Below are 18571 nucleotides of genomic sequence, written 5' to 3'. Positions count from 1 at the left end.
AGTCTGTAATAATTGATCCGACTCAATTTACATTAAAAAAAATAAAATTTTTTATTATGGTTAAAAATAAAAAAGATATCAATTAACAACGACTGTGCAATGGTTATTAGTTGTTGTTTCTTCAAACAATGCTGACGTTGAAAATTATGATTAACAATGGTTAAAATTTAATTTTTGTAATTGATTTCATTTGACGTGACAATTAGATGATATTGATATGCTATGATTTTTAAGCCACAGTGATTTATAATATAAAAATAATTCATTTTTTTTTTTGAAGTGTTGCCGTATTTAAGTTATTTGTATGATAAGTTATTCAAATTTAAAAAATGAAAAAGGTCAAATATGTCCCTAAAATTTGGAATGGTTTATATCAGCGTTTTCTGCTACATTGTGATTGCAAGGACATAAGTGAAATTACACATGATTTAATTATAATTTATACAGTCCACTACTTATAATCGCATTCTTTATATTCATAATTAATTCATGATTTCAACCCTATTGATCATTTATTTCATATTACAAAGCAAACGACAAATGGAATTAGTGAAATTCTAGCTATCTGTTGTAAGATAGATTAATTATAGGGTAAATTACATTTTCGCATTTGAATTATATCCGTTTTTACACTTTGACATCTATTTTTTTTTTTTTTGTCAATTTGTCATCTCAACTTTGCGAAATTTACACTTTACAATATATGATCATTTTTCTTACTGGTTTTTTGCTAGAAAAATATCACATCATATAACTCTTAAATATCACATGTGCATTGCATGTGATTTTTTGTTTGGCAAAGAACTTGGTGAAAAGATAGTTATAAATGGCAAAGTGCAAAATTTTGTAAATTTGAGATGGTAATTTGACACAAAAAAAAATAAAAAAAATGCCAAAGTAAAAAAGGGTTATAGTTCAGATGGCAAAATACAATTAACCCGTAATTATAATATTAAATTTATTTGAATATATATAAATTATTTTCAATAGTAGAATATTTATGATTTAATTATAAGGAATGATTTTGATTAATTTTGTTTCTTGACTGGACTATGATGAAGAGCTCACTCTTTTAATAATATTGTAGTTCAGATGTAGCATTTCGTAACGATAAAAGACTGCATCAATCATAGTAGTAAGCATTCATAGTATCTAATTATCTTTTTTTTTTTTATGGGATTTTAAAATTACTAAAGGCAAAATTATTTGGTCATGTAATTTTAGATCATTAGTATTTTTTGTCCTGTAATTTATTTTATTTACAATTTTTTTTTACGAATATATTCTTGAACATCCTACATTTGGTCTGTTTTGACAAATTTAGTCATGTGTTGATAATTTTGGTCCTAACGATTTATAGTTATAAGATAAAAAATGAGATTTGTTAGGGTGAATGAGACCAAAATTGTCAATATAGGACTACATAAAAAATGAGTAACTGTAAAGAGTAAGTTGCAACACTAAAAATACTAATGATCTAAAGTTATAAATCGAATATATAATTTTGCCAAACTTAAAAGTAAAGATTTTATGTATATTTAAAATTTTATTTCTAAAAAGATAATAACCAAATTAAATAGCTATTATTTCAGTCTCAAATTCCCATATAATTTTTATCTTTCTAATGATTCTAAAAAATTCTTATCTAAATCAAGTAAGGACAATTCCAAGAAAATGACTTAATAACAATAGAAAAAAAAATTAATGCTAAAATTGCCATCGATCTAGTTAGTAAATAAAACTTTCGTTACTAATCTAGATTATTTAATATATATTTAAACAACCCATTGTTAAATTCATTAGCAAGTCAATTTTATTGTTAAATTCAATAGTCAATAAATTTTTATATTAAATAATATAAATTAGCAATGCGTATTATTTTACTTATTAATTTGTTTCGTTGCTATTGAGCTATAATCTTATATTAGTTTACGCTCTAATTTTAAATTATATTTTGTGTGAGAGATGATTTAGACTAGCTCTGTAGGAGATTTAAATAGATTATCTAGGGTACAGAAAAAAAGTTGATGGTTCCTTATATTATAAATAATCATGATTTAAAAATTATTATCAAACATGCATGATCAATAAAATATATTATAAGAAAACACAGAATTTATAACAGTGTTTTTTGTAACGGCTCTAATATGCACGGCGTTTGCTACATATTTGTAATAGTTAGGATGTTATGTCAAGGCTGATAACAATTTAAATTATTTGTGACGGCTGAAATCATTGAAAAAGCCGTTGCAATATTAATATATCTGTAAAATAGTTACAAGATATTGGCAGTTACAATGTGTAACGGGTTTTTGTATTTGTTTCTGAAATTAGGGACGATCAATGTTTCTTATAATGGTAGCCGTTACTAATGTTATGCGCAAAGCCGCTACAAATTTGTAAATATGGAAAACCGTTACAAACATCATAACGTATTTTTGGCTTTTAATATTTTCGTATGATTTTTCGCACGGCCGGCAAAATTTGTAACGGCTCTCGAAAAAAATGTGAACCCGTTACGAAGACCGTATAAAAAATCGGTTGAAAGCGAATGTATAAAAGGTGTTACAAAAATCGTGTGAATATGGATGACTTCTTTTACCAGATGTATTACAAAAGTCGTTCTCAATGGGGACATTATAAATTTTTAACAGCTTTACTTGTCGTTCCAAAGGTCGTTATTACGAGACTAATGAATATTAATTAATTTGGTTATAAGGCTGAAATTTGGTCAATTAAATTAGTATTTTACAGTACCCTTATTTTGGTTTGTGTTGATATATCATGTTATTGTTTGGGCATTCATATGATGTTTTGGTGTTTGTGTATTTCATTTATTTAATTTTGCATGCAAATATGGTACGTAATTTACTAAAAAAAACGTACGTAAGTTACATTGAAAAACATGATTCACGAATTCATCAGCAGTTTGTGTTTGTAATTTGCTTTCTGTAGTTTGAACAGCCAATGAGTTTGAGTTTGATCTTAGTACCTTACAAAGTTGTCGTGAGCTGCGCATTCTGCTAATATGGCAACCCTAATTTAATATTATATTCATCAAACAACCCAAATATTAATATTATTGCAAAAAGGTAAGAAGATTTTTGGTTTTAAATTATTATTCAATTATATAATTATATTGCTGTATTTTCATTTATTAAATATAATTTATATTGTCCATTGTGGTGCTTAACTGAAAATTTATATGATTTTGGCTATTTAAATTAGTATCTAATTAAATATGATATTTTGATATAAGAATGTAATAGTTGGTTAATTAAATTATTAAATATACTAGATTTAACTATTATAATAATTAATCTGCTCAATTTCGTCAGGCTTATTGACCAAATGGTTAATTATAAATATTGGTATTTAATTAAATTCTATAGTAGTGAATAATTGATAGAAAATTTATAAAAACAATTCTTTGAAAATTATATTTAAGAAATATGAGAAAGTTGTATTTGAAAATATTATATTTATTAAAAAGAAAATGAGATTTTTGAAATGATTTAATTTATAATTGTTGCTAAGAACGATAACTATAAGCAGATGAGGGGTTTAATAAAATAAGTTTCTATGAATTAATTGATAAATTATAAATATTTTTAGAAAGTTTAGATTGTCTAGTTATTCAGGAGAAATGGACAAATATTTATATTTAATTTGATAGGAATGAAATATTAAAAGATAATTAGAAATTATACGAATAATATTTAATATTTTAAAAATTATGATATTCTCGGTATATTTATTTTATGTATTATAACTTATTATAGGATCTAGAGTTAAAGCGAGAGGACTGAACAACTATCTATTTGATAATTAAAGCATTGTAAGGTCAAAGTAAGTAAATAATTAGTATTATCGATATATGTTTTATTTTCTTTGTGGTATTGGTTTATATAAATCTGTAATTCGTGCTAAAGCTGATTTATCTGAAAATTTATGAGTGGTGGATGATTTAATTTGAATTTTTGATATTGTGTACATGAAATGAGAAAATAGATTGAAATATTATATTTGTTGAATGACGTGTTGTTGGTGCTTGTAAATGAAAGTATGTCAATATGTGGTTTTACATTGCTAGTTGTTATAAGAGCGGTGATATGTGGAAACGACAGAGTAACAGAAATTGTTATAACTGTGATGTGACTACCTCTTGATGTTGTTGAATAGCTTATGTGGCAAAATGAAAGAGTTATGATGGATATAAAAAGAATTATGATGCGATGTGAAAAGTACTATGATGCGAATTGAAAGAGCTATGATGCAAATGAGATTGATGAGCCTGTATGGCGTGTCAAAGGGATTCACTTAATTATGAAATGAACGTTGAGGCTGAGTTGGTAGAAAAAAAAATATTATATCACCTTCTTGTAAATAGACTAAGAAAAAAATGAGTTTAATTAGTTGTTTTGTGTGAGTTCACTGAGTATTAGATAAAATTTATTTGTATTGAAACTAAATTGATTATACTTTATGTACGTTGCTCATTCTGTCTTACTTGGAGTACATTCGATGTACATACATAGATAGTGTCGAATATTTGCTTACTAAGTTGCAGGCTCATTTTCCTGCTAATATTTGCCAGATATAGATCTTTGCCCACCGAGGGCTAGCTCCAAACCTTGTATTTCAATCAGGTCGGGCCAATATGCAATTTTCTCCTTATTTGGTAGTAAAAATGGAAATCACATTTTCGGATCCTATAAAGTAATAAAATATGGATGACGTGTGAACTAATTATAAAAGTTTTTTTTTGTAGTGTTTGATGTGTGTGTGTGTATATATATATAATCTTGTGGACGAGGAGTCAATTGTGCTTGTAGTGATAATGAAATTATGTGTTCATAATGAGCATGGACTGTATTATGTGCATATTACATGTAAATAAAACAGATTTACTTTAAATATAATATTTAGGAGAGATATAATTATAATATCGTCAGAGGATGCTACAAAATATACATGCAATATATATATATGTATATATTAGTCCCCGTTAGAATCGTACAATAGCTATTTACAATTATATATATATATATATATAATATTGGTAGGTAGTGATGATGGGTGAATTTATTACACAAATAGTAATACTGGTGGAACAGTAGAGATTTCACAAACTGCCATATCTGCACCTCTACCTCTACTATTCATCTGCAAATATCTAATTTTAGTCAGTAGCTTGGGCTGTTACTTTTGTCATGCATGCACTAATTCATTTTTTTAATTTTAATTTTTTTTTTGTTTTTCAATTAACGCCTTGATATTTGGGGTTTCAACTAGGTTTTGCTTCGATATATATTATAAAAAATACAACATTTAATCATAATTAATTGTCATGATTAATAATAAAATAGCTGTAGCAATGACCACGACCATACAACAGTTGTTAGACTTGATATCTGCTAGAGTGGCTAAGTAATTTGTATTATAGGTATATCTGGTGAAGTGTAAGAGGGTGCATGGGCAAGCTTATAAATTTTTCAAACATATATTATAATAAAGTATTTGAAAACCTAAATATATAAGATATTATAGAGTATTTCATCAAATTTTTGGATTCAAGAAATAAATAATATATAGATGTGTAATTCCTAACTAATTATTTTACATACTAAACACAAGTTTTTACTTTCAATTTTACTCATGTTAATACAAGTATATGTATACATATCTATATTCAATTTTATTCTTGATATTAATTAATTATAATATTGACATTACTACTAACAATTTTGGTCCTATTTACACTGTAATAAATCTCATTTTTTATCCTATAAGTATGAGCTGTTAAGTTAAAATTGTAAATACAGAACTAAATTTATCCAAAAAAGGACCAAATGTAAAATATTCAGAACTAAATTCGTCAAAAGAAGGGCTAAATATGTAAATAAAGTAAGTTATAGGATCAAAAGTGCTAATGACCTAAAGTTACAAGATCAAAAATATAATTTTACCGTAATTATAATTACATCATGAATCCTCTAAATAAACTTAATTAGCCAATACCACAAGCTTCCATCATTCTTTTTCCCTCATATCTTCTCAAACATCATCTCCATCACCATATATATAAATACATATATACATACATGTAAGTTTTGGACAAAAAGAAATGGAGACAAGTAATTAATTAAAGGGTATATATAAACCTTAATTAAACCACGATTTCTGCAAATAAACACTAACATATATACACAAACAAAACCATTAATCTTGAGATGATCATCATCTATATCTAACAACCTTATTTTTTTCAACAGCAATACACCAAAATTCAGAAGCTAAAAATAATAAATCATACAAATTATTATCTTACACAATTTCTTTATAATTGTTATATATATATATATCATGATAAAGTCTTTGTCTGATCATACCCCACACAATAAAATACTAAAGACAAAAAGATAAAGTTTAGCATATGTCAATTATGCTGCTATTAATTACTTACCAATTAAAATATAGACAGGGAGTTTTAACGCAATTATAAAAACAGTACTAATTGAGCCCTCTATATTTTATAAAATAATGTATTTATTTTCTTATTTAAGGAAGTATTGTGCTTCATCTTTTACCCGCTGTATTTTTTAAAATGATGCAATGTATTTCCTTGTTTAAGGAGGTATATTGCTTTATTTTAAAAAATATTAGGAGTAAATTGCTATATTCTTTTAAAATACAAAAAAAATAATTATTATTTTTTTGTAGGGAGATAATTTACTTATTTACAACATTACAAAATGATGCTAATATTTTTTCATGATTACGAATACCCTTTGTTATTTGAAAAATTACAAATACCCTTCTGATTTTAACGGTCGTCTTACAATAAGCCCAATCCGTTATATTTTCATCCATTTGTATGAAAATTGGCCAAAATGTCCTTGTGGATTAAAAATTATAATTTTATTTATTTTTAAATTCTTTTATGGACTAAGTGGATAATTTTTTTATCCATTCCGTTTGATTTTTATAAGTTTTTTATTTTTTTTAAAAATAAAAAAATACAGTAAGGATAAAATTGATAATTTTATACCTCATTTTAAGGATTACATAATTTCATCAAATATTAGGGAGTATTTATAATTTTTTAAATAACGAAAAAATATTTATAATTATATTAAATCTCAATAAAGGTGATTGTAATTTACTCTATGTATAAATTATGAAATCATGAGCTTTTAGTTACTTGAACGAATGAACTTTTCTCTGACCACACTCCAAGTTTTATATAATCAATCATGCACTTGACTGTTGTCGGCAATCGACAAATTTAATTACAACCTCAAAATTGGATTACATTCATTTACCTTTTTATATTTTCCCTAATTAACGAATACTATAACAAAATGGTTAAATAGTAATAATAAAATTTTGATTACTAATCTTATATAGTATAAGAAATTTAATTATCTACTAATAAATTTAATAATAAAAATTTTATTTATTAATTAATTCGATATATATATATATATATACATACGTAAAACGTGGGAAGAAAAGTCAGCAAGAGATAAAGCTTTGCAGACACCAAGTCATGATGGTGAAAACAAAAGCATATGGCAATGAGTAAAAGCCCATATTCTCAAAAATTGAAAGAAGATGAAAGACAGTGTTGTAAGAATATTGAAAAGCAGTATGTAATCAATTTGCAAGTTTATAACTACGACTTCCAACTTTTTAAGACAGCAGCTGTTGCTGCTCTCAACTGCGACTATTACTGTTATTCAAACTGCTACAGTACGTTGTTTGAAATTAAAAGCAGTAATCCTCAAGATCTAAGCATATGGATTCTCTCCAGCAAATTCAGTAGATGTATATCTAACCCTACATTCCTCAAGAAATTAACTACGTACGATCCAAGGAAGACAGATATGTGTATAGATTATTGATTATTTCAAGAACATACCCAATATATAGAGGAGGGTCCATGTTGATTAACCTTCTCCCGGAGACGGCGGTTGATGCGGCGGCGCCACCGCGTTCAACTGTTGTGGGGGGCGTTTCCGTTTTTTCTTCTCGTAGCTAACCCCTCTCGCCTTTGACTGCAAGTCGCGGACTTCTCGCAGGTAAAGCCGTACGGCTCGAGCACCAAAGGGGTTAGTCTCTGGGTTGCCTCCATTTTCCTCGTAGGCGGCGCGGAGGCGGCCGATGAGGGCGTCGAGGCTGCCCCAGGCCTGGCGGAGCGGGCAGGGGCAGTGAGCGGGTGGGTGGGGGTGACCGTAGAAGGGGCAGATTGGGTTGTGGACTTTGGTCTTCCCGAACTGATCGAGGTAGCGGAGGAACTCGAGCACGTGGGCGCCGCTGCAGCGGGTGAGGGCGAGCGGCGGGCGGTGGTTCTTTAGGTACTGGCAGAAGGTGTTCCAGTCTCGCCGTTTTTGGTTCTCGTAGCGGCTCAGGCTGGAGCTGGATGAAGGGGTGCCGGCTGGGGAGAAGGCGGCGCCGCCAGTGTTCTCGGAGTTGGAGCTTTCCACTTGAGGAAATGACGACGGAGAATCCATATATAACTTGAGAGTAATTTTCACATACGCAACCAAAAATTTAAGAAAAAATAAAATAAAAACCCACTTAATAATTTAAGAAAATTTATAGAGTTTAGGGCTAATAGTAATAGGGTTTGGTAACAATTGGTAGATAGTGGTTTCTTGATCTAACACTCCTCTCCTATCACAGCAGCAAGCTTCATTTTGTTTCTAGGTAGGGTTTCAGATGAGAAGAATTAAAAGAAAGCACGCTTTTAATTTAGTGGAGTAGGAAATATTGATGGATTTATAGAGGTGATGTGATGAGCTATCAAACTCAATATATATATATAATAGTTGAAAAGATCACCAAAAGGGAAAGAAGAAAGCGGGTTTGTTGATTGATATATCAGGAGATTGCCATTTTTGTGTGACTAAAGAAGACTTATGATGATGATGATGAGACTGATGGATTGATATGAGAGAGAGAGAGGGAGAGAGAAGGGGTGTTTGTGGGTTTGAAGAATGTATAGTAAAAAAGAAAAGAAAATCTTGGAAAGAAGGATCCTAGTGTAGTTTGGTGATGGATTTCCTGGAATTATTATTGTTTTCCCCAGAATAGGGGAACACCTTCTTTTTTATATTATTATTATTATTATTATTCTTCAAGAAAGAGAGAGAGAGAGAGAGAGACAAGTGTGTGTGTGTGTGTGTGTGTGTTTTAGGGCTTTTCTGGAAATGGAAAGAGGCAGACAGCAGGTTGAGATGGAGACAGGAAAAAGGTTGAAAGATGGCCTAACAGTAACACTACTCTCACTTGTTCAAATTACTATATTAACCCCTTTTCTCTACTCGAAGTCCTGCTTTTTAGTTTTAACGTTTAGTGTAAATTACATCCACAAATTACGAGCGTCCTCTAATTATTTAAAAAATTATAAATATTTTTTTTTATATTTGATAAAGTTATGTAATTTTTGGATTGAGGTGTTAAATTGTCAATTTTGCTTTTGCTGTATTTTTTTTTTAAAAATTAAAAAATTATAAAAAAAATCAAACGAGATGGATGTTAAAATTTTAAAAAGTATAAAAAAAATTATCCACTTGGTCTATAAAAAAATAAAAAATAAATAAAATTATAATTTTTAATCTACAAGAACATTTTGGTCAGTTCACCATAAAAAATGGATAAAAATATAACGGATTAGGCTAATTATTATACGATCGTTAAAATCAAGGAAGTACTGATAATTTTTCAAACAAGTGAATATTTATAATTATGTTAAACCTTATAAGAGATCGTTGTAATTTACGCAAATGGTTATCCATCTATCTTCAAATGTTTCCAACATTTACACTCGTATCTCTCACAAAAAAAGATGAACTCAAAATTCAATAACATTATTTAATGTTTTCTTTATATATATGTTACAAAAAAAACATGACTATATACTGCATGAAGTGCATCAAACATTAATTCATATGAATGAGAATTTGTTGTGACCATCATCTTGATAAAAACGTGTTTTTTCCAAGGGTACTTTAACATGTAAAATTGGGATCCAATGTTGTCAAATCGAAGGCGTCAATTTCTCTTGTTCTTTCCATGTTTATTTTCAACCCCCTAGCTAATTACATATATTATATTGTAGTCGCATGTTGAAAAAGGTAGTGTTAATGAACACAACTGTAACACGACTTTGTGGAAGACTTGAAAACAGTTGCTACTAATAATCTAGGAAAAGTGCTCCATCATGAACCATGTCCAAACATAATTAAAAAAGGATTTTCCATTCATGGTATATATGTATACATATCAATTCTAACTTATATTGAACTTCATAAAATTTAAATATTTCTCAATTAACTATTATTTCAGAGTAACGGGCTCCTCTGAAGGTTTGTTGTAATTACAAATATTCGTCGTTGTTTAAAAATGATACGAGCATATTTATATTATAATTTCAGTGATATCTTGTTATCTTTTGATGTCAAATACTCCTAACTAAGTGTGATATTGCAGAATTGGCTTATAAGGGAAATGAAAAAGGAAGAAAGAGACCACAATCAACATTTTGACAGATTAGAATTACTAGTTAAGCGTACCCATGCCTAAACCTACGGAAAAACGATTGAAAAAGAAAAGTCCAAAAGACGGCTTTTCGAAAGATTTGTGGTTGATTGGGAACTTACCTTAACAATTTTAATTCCTTAAGTCTTTTAATTTTATTAGGAATCTACTTTTTCTAGTTCTAATAGGATTAGATAACTAGTCAATATAAATATTGATGCAGTACATCATATGAATAACTTTTGATCTTGGATCCTTGATCTCTCCTCTCTAAACATTCTCCCTGCTTTTATTATATTTTTCTCTTTTCTTTTTATGCGTTCTTCTATGAGCATGTCTAGCTAATTTCTTTAATTTTGATTAAAGATTTGGTGAATGTTTCATTCCAATAAATTAGGAGATCTAATTTATACATACTTTCTACTTTCATTCATATTGATATTTGTGTTTTTCTTTGTACTTTTATTACAAGTAATCTGGTTTATAAATAATAGAGCTCATTGTTCATTGTAAGAATATTTGCTTAGCCAATTGAACTTGCAAATTCGTAATTATTTGTTTAGTTCAATAACTAGTGTTAACACAACATAATTTATAATGTCATAGTGGTTGGTTATGTTGTGGGATATGTACAATTTAATTTAAATAAATCATTGTAAGAATTTATTAATTAGAATTGAGTCTTTTCCGTTCTTAATACTGTCGGTAGATTAAATATTGATAACGTTTTTAAGATTATCTACTGATTAGAGAATTAGTCAACGGGCGTTACTTGACTAACAACAAGGTAAGGAAAGGTGAGGTACCATAACTAATTTATTTATTATGAATAATTATCATCTTTACATCTATGATCAATCGTAGAATTCAGCATGATACTATATATGAATAGATGCTTGCAATTAATTAATTAATTGGCACATAGCCTTTACTATTTAATTTGAAATTATTACTATGTATCTCAATCAACAGTTGAAATTTGAACGTGAATGATTAATACAATGCATTATATCTATTTATTAAAAACCAAACTTTTCATGAAATTAAGTATCAAATAATGTTTTCTGATAAAACATGTTCCTTTCTTCACATATAATGTAATAATTAAACTTTGGTTGTAATTCCCAATTTTCTGACAAAATTATGAGATCCTGAAGTCGATAATTGTAAGTTTTAAATTCAAACAAATATATTCACAACTTCAGAATATGTCTACTTTTAAAAAAAAAAAAATCAAATATATTTATAATTTTTTTTTAAAAAAAAGGAACATAAAATTATCAAACATAAGCAAGTTGATTTGCCAAAATTAAAAGGTCTCTCTCTCTCTCTCTCTCTCTCTCTCTATATATATATATATATATATATATATTTATGTGTGTGTGTGTAAATGTTACTCTTTTGAGGTACCAAACCCTTATTACCTCCTAATGAAGAAGACAAAGGGCATTAATTCCAACATATGAATTTAATAATTACCAAAAACTAATTAAAATATAATTATTAATAATAAATACGTACATTGAGAATAGTAATTATGAGTTTAAAACACACACGTTGAGATAATTCTTCCACAATCAATGTCTAGACAACCTCAAAAGTAGCCTAGCCTACCTTAATTTTCTCCTCTTTTTTTCTTGATAATACCATCCCTCTTAATTAATACACATTAATTAATTACCCATTTCACGTCCATGAGTATTTTATGCTAAATTAATGCTCATATTTTTAAATTATATTTTATTTTTTTATTAAAAAAGTACGTGTCAATCCCACGTTACTGCAACAATATCAATATATAACACAAAAGTATAATAAAAAGTTCATATTATTTATTATAATTAGCTCGACAATTTTACGACAATGCTGCCTTATGTAGATACAGTTTTTCAACTCTAGTAATTACTTTATTTTATTCTAAAATCGTCGTTAGTACCAATTATTAACGTATGCGTTGCCTTTTCTTTTATATAAAAAATCACCAAGTTCGATAATCCTAACATATTTGATATTTTATGTGTGTATTTTTTTCACAAAAGTATTTATTTGACAACCGTATATATACAGAGTGCAATATTCCCAAACAGCTTGGACCACATAACTCTCTTCATTATTTTAATTTTTATTTTTATTTTTTTAATGACAAATTCCCATATACAGTAAATACGATACATCCCAAATTCGGACCAACATATATTATAAAAGTTCGTAAAGCCAACTCGTGGGATTTAGTACGTATAAGTGGTCCTAATACGTATTTCAAGTGGTAGCCTGCAGGACCATATGTACTAAGGTCCGATTTGTTGCATAATTAATTATAAGATAACATTATTATAAGATAATTAATTTTTGAATAATTTGTTTTAGAAAAAAATATTTGCCATTTGGTTTAACTTCATAATTAATTGTGCAGATATAAATTATAGTTAAATTTTAGAATTACTAGACATAATTTATAATTAGATAACGGCAAATATGGTAGATTAAAAGCTAAAAATTGTATCTTCTATCGAAATATTAAGATTTTGTTAATCCCATAAGTGATTATGAAAAAATGGTCAAGCGACATAAGACATCGCATCAGCATTCAAAATGCAGATTTAAATTGCTCAATCACAAAACATACTGGAGGTTAAATAATTGGATAAATTGCATTGACACCTTTTGAAAATGGGTATAAATACGCGAACACCTCCTATCTTTTATAAAATTATAAATACAGCCCTTTAGGGGGTGTTAGTGTAATTAATGTACCGTAGAGGATTGTTTGTCTAAACTTGTGCCACTAAATAAGGTGTGTACTTGTAAGTACAATTACAACCTCAAGGGCACCTTTTGATTTACCTTAGGTTGCTTTGAAGTGGAGTATTTGAAATCATCCGTAATAACAAATCCTGGGATTATTTTAAATTTAAAGAATTTCAAACCATTTCATTCGAGTTTTGAACTATGTTTTGATGAATATAGATGAATTTTAAATTCTTTTCAAATGGATTAATTTCCCTATAAATTCTATCCTCAAATCCAAATACACCCTTAAATAATTTCCTCGGTCACTACTTGGCTTACCAAGAACTGCATCAAGAATTTGGTTCAAATTCTCAAGGGACTATCTGTTCAAATTCACAAGAGGATAGGCATTGTATTCTGGTAATAAATCTAACATTCCAATGATCTTACATGGTACAACGATTGATCATCGTTCAAAATTACAGCAGAAGATCCGGAACGAAACATCTGAGTGTTTTCACAATAGTGTTCCAGCATATGTGAAAATCTAGATCACCTAACACGCTTTAGCAATTTCAAGAGACAGTGTGATCTATCAGTAGAGAGAAGAAGAAATCCAGCTTACGATTCAGATATCAAGATAGATATGAGTCTGATATGAACCCTATAATTTTCTTGATCTTGATAGCTGGAAATTGTTGACAGCTTCAGTGAGAAATGATCCAAAAGTTTCCCATGATAGTCTAAAGATGCAGCAACGGTTTTAGCAGTTAATTATCCTTGTGATGATTCAAACTATCGACGTATGGGCATATTTTGAAACTAGAGAAAATGCCGTCCATGAGATTAAGCATTTATACAAACCTCTGTACAGGACTACTTGCATTTGGTGCAGTCAGACAAAAAGGTCTAATTCTATATGCATGTCAGACGATATGGTTGCAACGGATATATGAGTGATCATAAGGTAATAATCCATTCAGAAGCAATGTCTCTGGACAAAATCTTTTACCTATGATAGCCATAAGATGCAGAAAAGAAAGCGTTAATGGATAAATTATTGTTGCCTTTCATGATCTTCCTCTCACGACCGCACTCTTACGCTGGCTGCGGAAGTGACTAAGAAGCTGTTGAGCCTGCTTCAAATAAGGAAGCAATATGTAAGATTTTCAAAAATCAAAGCCAATACATATAATAGCCGATGGATGGAACTGCGTACCTTTTCCTTAGCTCTGGGAGTGCCAGAGAGAGACAATGTGACGAGAGGGGGAACAACTCCTTCTTGCAGAATACTCCGACAATATCTGGGACTGTTGATGCACAGCTGCAACAGTATCGAGGCAGCATTTTCTTTTCCTCTTTGAGATCCTGTCTCGACAATCTCGACAAGTAATGGTATGCCCCTTCTCGGGCAATAGCGGAGCATCCTTCTGTGATAGTAGACAAATTTGCAAGAAGTGCGACAGCTTTGTCAATCATTTCTGATGCAGGGTCCATTAATCGAACCAAGTACTTAATTGCTCCAGCTTGAACTATACGAGCCTTATTTTCTTGAAATATTGATAGGTTAAATAAGGCAGTGGCAGCGTCCTTCAGTCCTCTGAGGGTACCTGATTGTAAAAGATCAACCAAAGGTTTAACAGCACCTGATCGACCTATTTTTATCCTGTACTCACCCAGAAGTGAGAGGCTAAAAAGAGCAGCTGCAGCATTCTCTCTGGCCACTGCATTTCCAATTCTCAAGACATGGATAAGTGGTTCTACAGCACCTTCTGCTCCAATTCTAGCCTTGATTTTTTCATTGATTGATAAATTTAGAAGGGCTGTGACTGCATGCTCTTGGATCAGCTCGACATCTGAGTACAACAGAGAGGTTAATGGGGAAATAGCCCCACACTGGCCTATAATGAAGCGATTTTCCATATTATATTTTGCAAGAAACCGTATTTCTCTAGCAGCAGTGCTTTGCAGCTCAGTTGATGAACTCTTCAAGTCTTCAATGAGTTTGTCCACATCTGAAGTACTAGCCAAATTGGTAGACCCAAACTCAGATGGAGACGAAAGTGTTCTAGATGGCCTACGGCTACCATTCTTAACTATTTCAGCCATTGTTTTGCTGCTGTTATGGTGTTCCCCTGAAGATGGAATTTTGTTTGAAGGAGAGTAAAATGTTGTTATAGCCCCTGATCTATTACTAGCATCATCCTGCTTACTGGATGTTCTGGAAATTTCAGTTGATGCCACTGGGAGATAATCAATGCTGGTGATTGCAGTCGATGCTGATTCACTCCTGCTATGTACATATGAAAGTTCAGAGGATTGCTGATGACATTTTTCCCTGAAAAGACAATAACCTTCTTCATTAAGTCGAGGAGAAACATCGACGTACAGAGTCTCGAAACCATGCCCATCTTCAAGTGATGGTATGGATGTTGAACTTCTCAGTTGTGGAGGATATTGAAGATCATCTAAACAATTCATGTGCTCAGAATGTCTTTGGACTGAGCACAAATCTGCATTGTCAGGGTTACTGGATAATTCAACTTTGTTTAAGTCACACCAATTCGTTATGAGAGCTTTAACTGTATAATTGGGGATGAGATTTTTGTGGGCAAGCAAGTTACCAGTTTTGGGACATGTCACCAGTCCATGATCCAACCACTTCCGAATGGCAGTCCCCTCGTAAGTTTGGCCAGAAGCGACAATTACAGGATCCAACATGAGTTCCAAAGATAATGGACAGCGGAAATATGGAGGAATCTGCAAACCATTTCTGGCTATAAAGTTCTCAAGCTTAACCATGCAATCACGAATACGAGATATCAGATCAACAGTTTGGGAAATTTGATCTAAATCCCCTGTTATTTTGCTGTACTCAGCTTTCTGTCTCTCCTTTTTTATTGCAATAAACTCACTCAAGAGTTCTTGTTTTGATCTCAAGTTAAGGGACTCAACTATTAACATAAGACGTCCATCATCAGGCGTTCTCCCTTCTTTTTGTATTTCAAGAATCTCTCCTATGCATCCTGATAGTTCTCCTAGCTTTAGATTTTGAGACTCCTGCCTACAGATCTGGAAAATACTTCAACATCAGATATCCGACGGTGTCATCAGATGCAGCTTAGATAGTAGTGTTTAGAGAGCAGCAAATACAATTTTACCTTCATATGCAAAATGTTAGAATGGAAATGCTAAACAAAATGGAAATGTGTGATGAACAAGCTTGTTGTAGGAAAGGAGTCCGCAACTGCAGTAGATGGAGCAAGATTACATTACAACTGTATCCCTACCTGAGCATTAGATAGACTCAGACCACCCGGTGATGACTCAAATAGCCTGCACAAAATGCAAGCCAGTTTGACTGAGGATACTTGAATTTTCAGGAGTAATGGCTTACGCTGAAGTACCTGAAACAAATAATGGGTTACAAGGAAATTCATCAAAACTATTTCCAAAAATAATTAGAACATCTGAAAATTCATTCTAAAGTTTAGGATCAAACTGAATCATTGTTTGATTTCTGGAAGGTCATGATAGGTAACAAAGTCGTTGGATATTGGTTCACATGATAATGCATTAGTTTCCGAGATTCATGTTCTGTGGAAAGGAAAGAAGGAACAGATAAAGCCATGTTGAGGCCAAAGCAACTCACACAAAGAATCTTGCTCTTTCTTGGAAACCATTTCTCGATGAATTTCTTTAGGTCATTCACAGCTACATCGAGCTTTTTACACTCTTTAATTAAAGCTTCATTGGGAGGTGCTTTGTGATCAGCAACATCATCAAGTACTAGTTTTAAATGCTTCAAGAGAGAAGCTATACTTCTGTGATCCTCCTCAGCTGGCATTATCTTTGATACACGGCATGTCACCAGATGACTGAATCGAGAAATACTGTTAATAAGGCATCTTAATGATGTTAAGTCCATGGACCTGTTTGAACAGAGTGAAAGAAGGACTAATCAGAACAAAAAGAATGCTTATTTCCTCCCACAAGATATTTCATGGTGACAGTAACATTCAAAACAAATAAGACGACTCCTGAGAAAATATAAGAATCAAGTGGAACTGTTATCAGGTAAATATAATCCAAAAACAGTGAGGAACTGTTACATCCACCAGATCTAAAAGCATCTTAGCACAGATCTCCCTCTTCCCACCTTCAAACCTCAACAATCAACCAGCAATATTTACTATTCCATCTCTTCTAGTATTTGGAGTACATGAAGCAAGCTGCTTACCGGTCCTTGAAGAGTCAATTGTCATGTGAATAAATTTACAAGATACGTCCTGCAAGCAACTCTGCAGCCGAGAAAAATTTCTTGCAACCAAAAAAGGAGAAGAATTAAGATGTTTCAGTAGATCATACTCATTTGGCAACAACCTCAGAAGCAAATATTCACTAAGAAGAGGGGTAAAGACTACTAGGAAATTTCACCTATTTCTTATAGCATTCCATTAGTTTCTTTTCGGCATCTGTATGACACACATGTGACAAAAGTAGGCAGAAAATATCCCCCCGCCAAATTTGACAGAGAAGGGAAACAAAGAAATAGCAAAAAGCAAAAGGAAATATTCCCACAATCAGAGTAAGAAACATATACACCAATTTTTCCCAGCTGCTTGCCTCCAAAACTTTTAAATGCTTTATCTTGCTTCACGTCAGGAATTTTTGTTTCAGACTTCAGATGCCAAACAACAGAGACAAACTCTTCAAGAAACAAAAGCAGTTTTATTTGCACAAGCATGAAAGACTGATACTTTTACCACTAACAAGGGCGAAGGAAATCTTCATCATTTCCTAGAACCCCATGTAACTTGAACCACTTGATTATAACAATCCCGAAGTGCAATAAATCCAAGAAAAAGCACAAAACTCGGATAGATGTGCATCAAAATGCGAAGTTCTACTTAATTAATGACATTAAAGCAAGTCATCTAAACGTTGGCTTAAAAACCCACCTGTTTAGCTATGCCTTTGAGCAAGAAGACTGAACCAAAGGGACAAAAGCAGATCTTGATGAAGTCCCAGAAAAAGGGTCAAGCCTTAAAATAAAAACCCATGTCTTCGATGAACCAGTCCTCAGGATATGCAGCAAAAAGCCAAGAAACAAAAACTCTTGCCAACCCTCTGCACTATGCTTCATTTTGAGCAAGAATTAGAAGCTGAAGAAACCAAGAAATAAGGGAGGAAAAGAGGGCAGCTTTAGTAGCTGCAAATTTGTTGGTCATGGGGATGATCAGCTAATGAGAATAATCAAGAAAGCGTTTTCAGCATTAGATAATGTACTTAGAGA

The 18571-nt window shown here is 31.1% G+C and overlaps 2 protein-coding genes across 2 annotated transcripts; both read right to left on the bottom strand.

Annotated features, from left to right (window-relative positions):
• On the bottom strand, window positions 7631–9110 carry LOC105165652 (protein LIGHT-DEPENDENT SHORT HYPOCOTYLS 4-like). The gene has a single exon (XM_011084731.2). The coding sequence runs from the start codon at window positions 8514–8516 to the stop codon at window positions 7953–7955; it is 564 nt and encodes a 187-aa protein (XP_011083033.1). The 5' UTR covers window positions 8517–9110; the 3' UTR covers window positions 7631–7952.
• Window positions 13683–18565, bottom strand: LOC105165651 (U-box domain-containing protein 3-like). The gene is given in 8 exon segments (XM_020694481.1): window positions 13683–14411; window positions 14495–14679; window positions 14682–15788; window positions 15900–16347; window positions 16566–16682; window positions 16928–17207; window positions 17516–17595; window positions 18237–18565. Coding segments are annotated over 6 exon segments (2199 nt in total). The 5' UTR covers window positions 17204–17207; window positions 17516–17595; window positions 18237–18565; the 3' UTR covers window positions 13683–14345.

Source organism: Sesamum indicum, linkage group LG6 (assembly GCF_000512975.1).
Source record: "Sesamum indicum cultivar Zhongzhi No. 13 linkage group LG6, S_indicum_v1.0, whole genome shotgun sequence".
Classification (NCBI taxonomy): domain Eukaryota; kingdom Viridiplantae; phylum Streptophyta; class Magnoliopsida; order Lamiales; family Pedaliaceae; genus Sesamum; species Sesamum indicum.
This window is presented reverse-complemented; position numbering and strand designations above follow the sequence as displayed.